Source organism: Zingiber officinale, chromosome 11A, assembly GCF_018446385.1.
Source record: "Zingiber officinale cultivar Zhangliang chromosome 11A, Zo_v1.1, whole genome shotgun sequence".
NCBI lineage: Eukaryota > Viridiplantae > Streptophyta > Magnoliopsida > Zingiberales > Zingiberaceae > Zingiber > Zingiber officinale.
In genome coordinates, this window is record NC_056006.1 from 15,981,948 (window position 1) to 15,992,845 (window position 10,898).

The following is a 10,898-nucleotide window of genomic DNA, read 5'->3' on the forward strand; positions in this document are numbered from 1 at the left end:
TAATTTATATTTTAAAAATATTTTTAATTTTTTAAAGTTGAATAATTTTATTTTGTGTTGTACTAATTTTTTTTATTTATTAAATTTGGTTCCGCCTCTAATCATATGTATTGATCTATATAGGAGCATCATTCAATAATGGAGGTTGGCCGGTAAATGTCTAGTAAGTATCAGGCCAATCCACATTATCAGAGGAAGCTCCATTATCGGCAATGAGAAAATAACATAGAGACATACTCAACGGATTTTGAATGCATCAAATACAATCAAAACAATTTAACTAAACTTGGAATAGGAGCAAAGTTCCTTCCAAATAAATATCAATTAGTCGGAAGGTTCCTTTCAGAATCAATTAATTATATAATAAAAAATTAAAGATATATTTTTTCCCATTTCAAAATTGATTTGGACCATTAATCGAATTGATGAGATGCCTATATCTCACTTCCTTCCAACTTTTATTGAATCAATCTTATCATTAATTCCCATTGATTAAACTTCTTTTTTTCTCCATTGAATCTCTCTATAAATTCACGCACCAGTTGAAAATGTATATATCTTCGTTAATATTATCGCAATGGCAGCCATTAGTACCATCTTCCGCCTCCTCCTACTAATCTCCTTCGTGCCATCCCTTTTCTCTCAGGACACTGTCTTCGATGTCGAGCTGGTCCACCGTGACTCTCCCATGTCACCACTATACAACAACTCAATGACACCCTTTGATCACCTACAGGCCGCCGTCGTTCGCTCGGTCAACCGAGCTAGCTACTTTGACAAGCGCATCGACATGAACACCTCCATCGACATAGAGCTCGGCTTGACATACAATACCGGGGAATTCCTGATGAGGTTCGGCATGGGCACGCCAAATATGCAATCTATGTTGGGCTTCATCGACACCGGCAGCTACCTAAACTGGGTTGACTGCGCTGGTTGCCAATGCTTCAACTTATCCGGTGACCTATTCTATCCTAGTGAATCCCTCTCCTACAAGAAGTTATCATGCTATTCTAATGAGTGCAACAACTTGGGTCGTTGCAATAAAGATAAGATGTGCCAGTACCATGTCACCTTCGGTGACGACTCCAACATCGATGGAATTTTCTCCTCGGAAACCTTGAGTTTCACCTCATTAGATACGAACCAAATTACCTTCATTCCAAATATTTTATTTGGTTGCAACTTACGATCCTTGCTCACCAAATTTCATGACCCTGGTAGCTCCATTGGGTTGGGCCCTAATTCGCCATCTTTGATCCATCAGCTCGCACCGAAGTACATCAGCAAGTACTTCTCCTATTGCCTGGACTATCTCAATGGGGGAGTTGCCAGCAGGCTCTTCTTGGGACGTGGTAAACAGACAATCACTGGAACGACAATGGTCACACCGCTTATGACGCAAGACAACTTCTACGCCGTGCAGCTTAACGCCATCTCGATCCCACAGAAGTTTGCTGTCTTCCTTCCTACGAGGTCCAAGTTGAGGGCCGGCAACATCATCTTCGACTCTGGCACCGTCATGACCGTACTGGACACTGAAGTGGTGGACCGGTTGGTGAGGGAATTGACGAATTACGTTAGCTTGCCGACTGTGAAGGTGACGGGCCCATTTAAATTGTGCTTCAATGTGTTCTCGACAGAGGATGAGGATGAGTTGCCAGGGTTGTGGTTCTCATTTGCTGGGACATTGGGGAACTTCTGGGTGGGGCCCGAAAACCTGTTTGGGTGGTATAATCGGCATGTGAAATGCATGGTGATAATAGAAGCGAATGGTCTACAAGTCTTTGGGAATATTATGCAGCAAGATGTTTTGGTTGGACATGATCTAGATAAAATGGAATTGACCATTATAGAGAAAAAGTGCACTGAGTTATACAAACCCTAATAAGCATGTATTTTGTATTTGAAGTGCTAAGTTGAGCATTCAAATTTATATTTATGGTCATAAATCAAGGAATTTCAATAAAAGGAAATGTGCATTTTTTAAAATTTTTTAAACTATTTAATTAGATAATTTAATTGACTAGGAGTAGTTTGATTGAATATAATTTCCTTTCTATCTATCTCTTTTAAATGACACAAATTAACTTTATTTCTAAATACTAGGAGATGTTCGGACTTTTATATTTAGGCCATTTGAGTTCCATATCCAACTATTGAGAGTGTTAGGGAGGGTGAATAATGACTCGCACGCTTTCATTTCGATTGTTGATTGTGTACTCGTCTATAAGATGTTAATACACAGTAAAAAATAAATAAATTTTACTTTGTCGGGTACTTATTCATAATAAAAAAATTCCCTCTACTTTGTTAATCCAATATCAACAAAGCCATCTATTAGTAACACTCAAGAAAATACGAACAGATTGGTTTGAAAGCTCAAGCCTCTATAAGACTCTTTCCTACCAGGATATAAATAAAGATTTAAAACTAATAAAATTTGAGATAATAAAGTTATTTAAGAAAAATAATATAATTAAGGGATAATTTAGATGGAAATAGATTTTGAAAATTTCATTGTGATAAATCTGGATTTCTATGCTATTTAAAATTGGAATTAATTGATTCAATTAACTTTAAGTTTAATTTCCTAAACATAAGTTTCTCTTTTATCCCCTCCACAGGAAGATCGTGTCTCTTCCCTCACCCCATGCGTTTGCGGCGTCATCCTGTCGCTCGTCCGACCTGACTGCTACTCACGTACAACCAACTCCGACACCGTGCTCCTCCTTCCTCTTCTCCCCTATCGCCACCACTGGCTGTCATGTCTGAGCAGTCACGTTCTTCTTTTGCTGGCCACCACCAGAAATCTCTGTCGACCACCTCGAGTGGACCAGAAGTCCGACATGTCCCGTGGCCACCTTCTTTTTGTTAAGTTTTGTTATGGTATCTGGATAACTCACAAGACCAAAAACTAACTGATAAGCTTGAAAAGTTTTTCAAATGGAAAAATTTTTCCTCTACCCCCACAGAGAGACTGGTAGCCTATTTAACCTTATTACAAAATGACCTTTCGAGTTTCCTAAGTATCGGGACGGACAAACTAATTGAAAACAAGCATAAAGAGATTCTTCAACGTTAATGCAAGTGAACTAACTGTTAATCATGCAGCCAATAAGGTGGATATGTCAACACTCCCCCTATCCTCCAGATTTGGTTGCATTTAGGAACCTTAGTGATTTTAGACCAATCCTGTCTCGATGATGAATAAACAAGGTTTTCCGAAGTACTTTGGTCAGCATATCAGCCTTTTGATTTTCGGTAGGGACATGTATCAGCTGAATTTCTTTGTCTTTGACGGCTTCACGGAGTGCATGGTAACGAACTTTGATATGTTTTGCTCAACTAAAGTGAGTAGGATCCTTTGCAATTGCTATGGCAGCTTGGTTGTCAATCATCAAAGGTGTTGCTGCCTCTGGTGTGAAACCAATGTCTGATAGCAATTGTCGTATCCATGTACATTGATTTCTAGCGAGAGCTGCCGCAATGAATTCCGCTTCCGCCGTTGATTGTGCCACAACATCTTGTTTCTTTGTGCTCCAGGAGAAAGGAGCGTTGTTGAGGTAAAAGATATAACCAGAAGTACTTTTTGCATCCTCTGCCCCTGCATAATCACTGTCCGAGTATCCTTCTAAATTTGTGAAGCTTTCGTTGTCGCCTGTTGCAGGGAAGAACAGACCCAAGTCCATTGTGCCTTTCACATACTTGAGGGCTCGTTTAGCAGCTGCCAAATGTGCTGAAGTTGGTTGACTCATGTAGCGTGAGAGAAGATTCACCAGAAAACTTAGATCAGGTCTGGTATGGGATAGATATATCAAATTTCCCACAATACCTCTATAAATAGCAACATCAGGTTTTTCTCTTCCTGTAATAGAGGTTATTGCTCCTTTGTAGTCAGTAGGGAAAACAACTGGGTTGGCTTCATTCATCCCGTATTTATGCAGTAGATCCATGCAGTACTTGGTTTGTCCTACAAAGGTTCCAACTCCCTTCTTTTAATGAACTTCCAATCCCAAAAAATATGTCATTAAACCCAAATCTGTCATCTGGAACTCCTTCATGACTGAATCTTTAAAACTTGTAATTAGAGATGGGCTGTTGGCAGAAATAAGCAAATAGTCAACGTAAACAGAGACCAGCAAAACCTGGTTTCCACTTCTTTTCACATACAGCGAGTAATCGGCATAGCTTCGAGTGAAGCCACTTGCTGTCAGATATCTATCAATGCAGTCATTCCATGTGCGTGGCGCCTGTTTTAGGCCATACAAGGCTTTCTTCAGACGGTAAACTTTGTTCTCTTGTCCATTAACTATAAACCCTTCTGGTTGGTATATATATACTTCTTCCTCCAACACTCCATTCAAAAATGCCGTTTTGACGTCTATATGATGTACCTCCCAATCTTGCACTGCTGCCAAGGCTAAGATCATCTTGATTGTGTCCATCCTTGCCACTGGTGCATATACTTCATTGTAGTCAATCCCTTGTTTCTGAGAGTATCCTTTTGCCACAAGTCTAGCTTTAAACTTGTTAATACTCCCATCTGAATTTCTCTTAGTTTTGTAAATCCATTTTACTCCTACAACACTTCTTCCAGTTGGTCTGTTCACAAGCTCCCATGTATTATTTTGCTCGATAGATTTTAATTCTTCTCTCATGGCAAGCCACCATTTTTCATCCTTTGCTGCTTCAAAAAAGGTGGATGGATCTACATCCAATTGAGCCACATTAGTTTGGGCATATATGTCAGCCAGGCTTCAGGTTTTTCTTATAGGGGTAGCTGAATCATTTTCATCATCTGAATTCTGATCAGGAATTTCGTTTTCAATATTACCAGGAGTACCTGGTGTTGATTCTGCATCGTGGAGATCAGAGTTTGCACCATTTTCTCCTTGATCTTCATTTTGAACAATTTCTGGAGCAGATGGTGTGATCACCTGTTCATTCGTCATTGGCCAGGAGGGAGTGGTTTGCTCCTTTGTCGCCTCTTGATCTGTTTTAGACAGAGCATTAAAAAATATAACATTAGAATTTCTAAAACCATTTCCAATCCAATCCCACTCTTTGTCCTCCTCAAAAATTATATCTCTACTAATGATGATTTTTCCCCCAACTAGATCAAACACCCGATACCCCTTATCCCAGAGCAGTACCCAACAAGAATCCCAATTTTAGACTTCTCATCTAGTTTGGTTCTTTTCTCATCAGGAACATGCACATGGCAAATACTGTCATAAACACGTAAGTGATTCAAAGATAATTTTTCATTATGCCACATTTCATAAGCTGTTACTCCATTCAATACCTTTGAAGGTAAAGAATTTAATAAGTACACAGCAGTGGAAGCAGCTTCAGCCCAACATTTTTTGGATAGATTTTTTTTCAAACAGCAAGCACCTTGTCATCTCGATGATCGTCCTATTTTTCCGCTCACTAATGCCATTTTGCTGTGGTGTGTATGGAGCAGTGTAAAGATGAGTGATACCTTCTAATTTGCAATAGTTGTGGAGTATGGTGGAGATGTACTCACCGCCATTATCAGACCGCAATGCCTTTATCTTCCTTTCAGCTTGCCTTTCTGCAGAAGCTTGAAAAGTTTTGAATACATTGAATGTCTCCGATTTGTTCTTCATGAAATATATCCAACAGTATCGTGTGAAATCATCAATAAAGATAATAAAATACTTACTTCCACTCCAAGATTCTTCTTTAATTGGACCACAGATGTCAGTATGAATCAAATCCAATTTATTCTTGGCTCTTGAAAAATTTTGTTTGAATGGAAGTCTGGTCTGCTTCCCTTTTTGACACGTTGGGCAGCAATTTTCCACGAATTCAATGTTTGCAACATCCTTGGCCATCCCATTTTCTTTAATAATCTTAGATTTTTTATTCCATAGTGACCAAGACGGTTGTGCCAGAGTTGAGATTCTGCAGAAAATACCATTGAAACTTCTGCAGGTTGAACCGGATGAGTGTTGAAGATAAAAAAATTCTTTTGTTGTAGCTCAGCATGAAGAACTGAGTGATTTCTTGGGTCTGTGATGTAAAGGTGAAGTCCTCGAACCAAGATTTCTATTTTTTGTCTCAGGATTTGCCCAAAACTTAACAGATTTTGGGTTAAACCAGGCGCATAGTAAACATCTTCCACAATCATGGGCTTCTTCCCTCTAGATAAGTATATGCTGCCAACACCCAGTACTAGAGTGGTGTGCCCTGTAGCTGACCTCACAGCTCTTCCTTTTTGAGTTCTAAAATTGAAGAGTAACATTCTGTCACAACACATGTGGTGAGAACACCCACTGTCAAGAATCCAACCTTTTATTGATTGTGTGGTAGTTTCATTAATAGAGTATGTTATTTCCACAGAATCAGGTGAGGTTTCAGTGTAGAATGCTATTTCTAAGTTGCATTCTTCGTCAAACAAAGAAAAATCCACCAAATTTGCGTGTTCTTTCGCCCTATTTTTGTGTATACAGACTCTTTCAACATGCCCTGTTTCCCCACAGTTTTTGCAAATAGCTTTAGGATGGTAGAAACAGAATTGAGCTCGGTGGTTTGTCTTCTTACAGTGGGGGCAAGGTTCGTAGATTTCTTTACCATTTCCCCCTTTTTTTCGTGGATTTTGTTGCACATAACCTCCCTGGCTTGGAGCCTGCAAATTTGATGCACCTCTGCTGATTGCTAAATTACTGAGATCAAGATTTTCTACAGATAATAAGACTTCGGTTTTCTCGTGCACACCCTCAACCTCTGGGGGTCTGATTTGCATTCGTTTTTCAGAAGCTTGCAAAGCACTGATAAGTTCTAGAAAAGTGATTTGTTTCAGTTTGTCAGTTTCTTCTAAAGCGCACAACTTTGCCTCAAATTTATTCGGGAGACTCATAGTCGCCTTTTCTACAACCTTTTCTTCAGGTAATTCCCCACCAAGAGCTCGGATCTCATTTACTATTTCGATTGTGCGGTCATAGTAATCTTGAACAGTCTACTTGTAACTCATCCAATTTGCTTCAAAATCTGTGATACGGTTTCGACTATGGATTTTCCGAATCTGATCACCACCTTCATGAATGGCCTTCAAACGATCAAATATCTTCTTTGGTGTGTTGCAGTTTGCAATTTTGGTAAACATGCTCTCAGTTAGAGCATCATGCAGAAGAGAAGCAACTTTGTGTTTGTTGATGGTGTGATTTTTGTAGCGAAGTTTTTCATCCTCCCTTGCATCTTCTCCGGGTACTGGTAGATCTTCTTCTTCTACTGTATACCACAAGTCCTGAGCACGCATGTACGACTCGATCTTGATGATCCATGAGAAATAATTCTTTCCATCCAGAATAGGTGGGCCTTTGTTGAAAGACATTTTGGAAAAAATGTGGAAATATTTGAAGAAAATTGATCAAATAAGGGAAAGCATAGGTATTAGGAATCGACGAGTTCTGATACCATGTTAAGTTTTGTTATGGTATCTGGATAACTCACAAGACCAAAAACTAACTGATAAGCTTGAAAAGTTCTTCAAATGGAAAAATTTTTCCTCTACCCCCACAGAGAGACTGGTAGCCTATTTAACCTTATTACAAAATGACCTTTCGAGTTCCCTAAGTATCGGAACGGACAAACTAATTGAAAACAAGCATAAAGAGATTCTTCAACATTAATGCAAGTGAACTAACTGTTAATCATGCAGCCAATAAGTGGATATGTCAACACTTTTCCCCATTGTGCCCTCAACATCATGTTTTCATAGTCGTTGACGTAGTCGATGTCGATCTTACATCCACCCTTCCTTCTTGGACGTGAAACTAACCTCCCTCGCGGAGGCATCACCAGCGAGGTATAAACTAATCGTTGATTTTCATTAATTAAATGATTATAGTGTTGATTGACTAATATTAATTACAGTATTAATTGAATAGACAATTATTTTTTTTTTAAGTATCCAAGTCTTCGGGTTAATTAATCTGGGTGACTGGTTTAGTCCACGGAAACTCTCCATCCATTTGGGTAAATCAGAAAAGTGCACATGAAGACCCATCTTGATAGTCATCGTCTGTCTCGGATTCGCTTACAATTACTTAATTGATTTGATGTAATCAGTGAAATTAATTAATTAAAGTTGTGATTGCCCATTTAATAGATTAATCAATTAATTAATAAGGATTGATTTAGGAGATTAATCTAACTTAGGAATAATCATTATTAATGAATTTAAGTATTTAATTAATTAAATTTTGATTTGTTGGTTAATTAAATGATTAATTAGTGAAAATTAATGATTTATCATTTACTGATAGATGGTTAATTCATAATTAAGTCAAATAAATTATTTTGATTAATGTTTTGGATTATATAATCAATTGAAATAAATCTATCTCATAAATTAATTAACTAAGCTTAGTTGATTTATTAAGTTGTTAACCTATAAATTAATTTGGATAACTTAATTAACAGATGACTGATCTAGATTTGAATTATTTAATCAAGTAATTTAATATTTATCTATGAGAATAAATTGTCGATAAAATTAATAATTTAGAATTAACTATGTCAAAGGATTAATTAATAGATTAATTAATTAATCAATAGAATTTGAATATTATTTAATAAATCCTTAGATTCTTCGTATTATTTACGGGTAGGATTCGAGTTTGAGGTAGACCTTTGACTTGAAGATGATTCGGATATTCTCAGTGTTGTACTTGAGATTTTGATGGCCAAAGTTGAACTTCAATAAAAAGAGTTCTCCTAAAATGTTTTACTATAATTTTAGCTTAAAAATCATCCACACATCAAAATATGATCCTCTTTTCAATGTGCGATCAAATTTTTTTTAGCAAACCTACAAAATATATAGTAAAATAAAAAGTTGAATAACATCAATATTTTAAAATATAATAAAAAAAAAGTAAATGTTACTAATAGTTATTTAATATAATATTTCTTACTTTTATTTTAGTTACAAAAGTATAATGCATATTGCTGTCATTTTTTAATGAGCTTGCAAATGTAAAGTAAAATATGAAGTTAAATAACATTTAATATTATAAATATAATAAAATAAAAAGATAAATAAATATTAACAATAATCATTTGAATACAACAAGTCTTGTTGTTTTGACTATAAAAATATCAATTAAGCTTGTATAATCAAGATGTTTAACTATTTTTTTTCAATAGACAATATTATCAATCCATTTAATTTTTATTGTAACATGGTTGATCAAAGATATGTTTTAATTAACTTCAACTTAGAAAAGCTACTTTCTACATATGGCACTATAACTAACTAATCATAATCAATCCTTATAGCCTTAAGTAGCTAATCTAGGTAGTCAATTCTTTGTAAGACATTGAGTCAAATTATATCAATCCTTATAGCCATCAGTAGCTAATTAACTAAGGACTTTTGTGAATATGGAAAGCTCGGTCAATGTCATTGTTACAAATTGCAAGTGCACAGTTACATCATCAGTAATACAAAAGGTATCAAACCTATAGGGATTATTGATTAAACACTAGTTAACTTTGCATGGTGAATTATCTATACAATCTAAAGTGGTTCACAAATGCTAAAGACAAAGGAAAAAGAGAAGAGAGAGAGAGAGAGTAAAGAGCGTAAGTGAATGAAGGATGATATATACTAGGATTTTAGTTTCTTTATGATGCTAGTTAATGTCTCAATGTATTGTTCATCTAACAAACTCCATACTTACACTCATGTAGGGGTTCTAACTAAAGTCTGGTACAATCCCACAAAGATCACACCGAAGAGGTTAACCCAAGTTTTAAGATTACACAAATCACTTCCTAACGGTAGATTAATACATTTAAGTAGAAGAGGTAACCTAGGAAGACCGGTTATAGGGCCATCCTTCAATCACAAGGGCCCCCGATCATACATTCCTAGATTACACAAATCACTTCCTAACATTAATTTGGGAGAACCCTCTAAACTCTAATTAGTTTTCCTAATAAAGAGTCGATCCCCGTTTCAAGGAAATGCCGTAGAAAGTAAGGGATACCTTCTGTCACAAGGCTGCATTGTCTTACAATCCAAGATTTTTCCTCTACATGAATTGACCTCACACACATTTTGTCAAATACATACGACGCATAACACACATAGATCATGATATAAACACTTCATTGCATAGTTCATACATCACAACACATCACAACTACTTTCTACATCCTAGATCTAGAGATCTACTCCATTGCAAATGAATTACAACTAAGAGATGATAAGTAAAGCAATCTACGACTCAATACATGGAGATAGAGAGAAGAGAATGCTCATCCTTAAAGCATAGAGTCCTTGGAAGCGCTCCCTTACTCCGGAGGAGGACAGATTGTTGTGGATGAAGGAGAATGAAGCTCTAGGGTTTCTCCCTAAGGGGAAAACCCTTCCCCAAGGAGAGAGACGAAGTCCCAAACCAAAGATGGGTCCAAGATCATGGTTCTTGACCCTTTTATACCTCTTACAAACTACTTAGGAAAACTAGGATTACAAGGGTCTGGTAAATTGGGTTTTACACACATTAAACCAGGTTTTCTCATGATTGACCCTGAACCAAAGTTGTAGCTCTTGAAATTATCTACAATCTGATATTTGGATTGAGCTCTGGCTCAAATTGAGATGAAAGCTATTGTGGTTCAATGTTTGGTCTGTAGTCTGGGCAGAGGTCCAAATGAACTTACATTTGGGAAGAACAGTCATGCCTTTTATCATGGGTAGACTCTGCTATCTCTCTATTGGATCCGAAGAAAAGTTGTAGATCTTGAAGTCATCTATGTTTTAGTATAAAGAACAGTCCAAAACTCTAACCCAACGCAAAGTTAGGGTTGTTTTATGATTGGTCTACAATCTACCCAGAATTCGGCATGGCTCTAGCATG

The 10,898-nt window shown here is 36.8% G+C and overlaps 2 protein-coding genes across 2 annotated transcripts; one reads left to right on the forward strand and one right to left on the reverse strand.

Moving 5' to 3' along the window:
• Positions 1–577: 577 nt before the first annotated feature.
• Positions 578–1,888, forward strand: LOC122031257 (probable aspartic protease At2g35615). Its single transcript, XM_042590391.1, has one exon. The coding sequence runs from the start codon at positions 578–580 to the stop codon at positions 1,886–1,888; it is 1,311 nt and encodes a 436-aa protein (XP_042446325.1).
• Positions 1,889–3,344: 1,456 nt separating this feature from the next.
• LOC122031258 (secreted RxLR effector protein 161-like) lies at positions 3,345–3,932 on the reverse strand. The gene has a single exon (XM_042590392.1). It carries the CDS (start codon positions 3,930–3,932, stop codon positions 3,345–3,347), a length of 588 nt encoding a protein of 195 aa, XP_042446326.1.
• Positions 3,933–10,898: the final 6,966 nt, after the last annotated feature.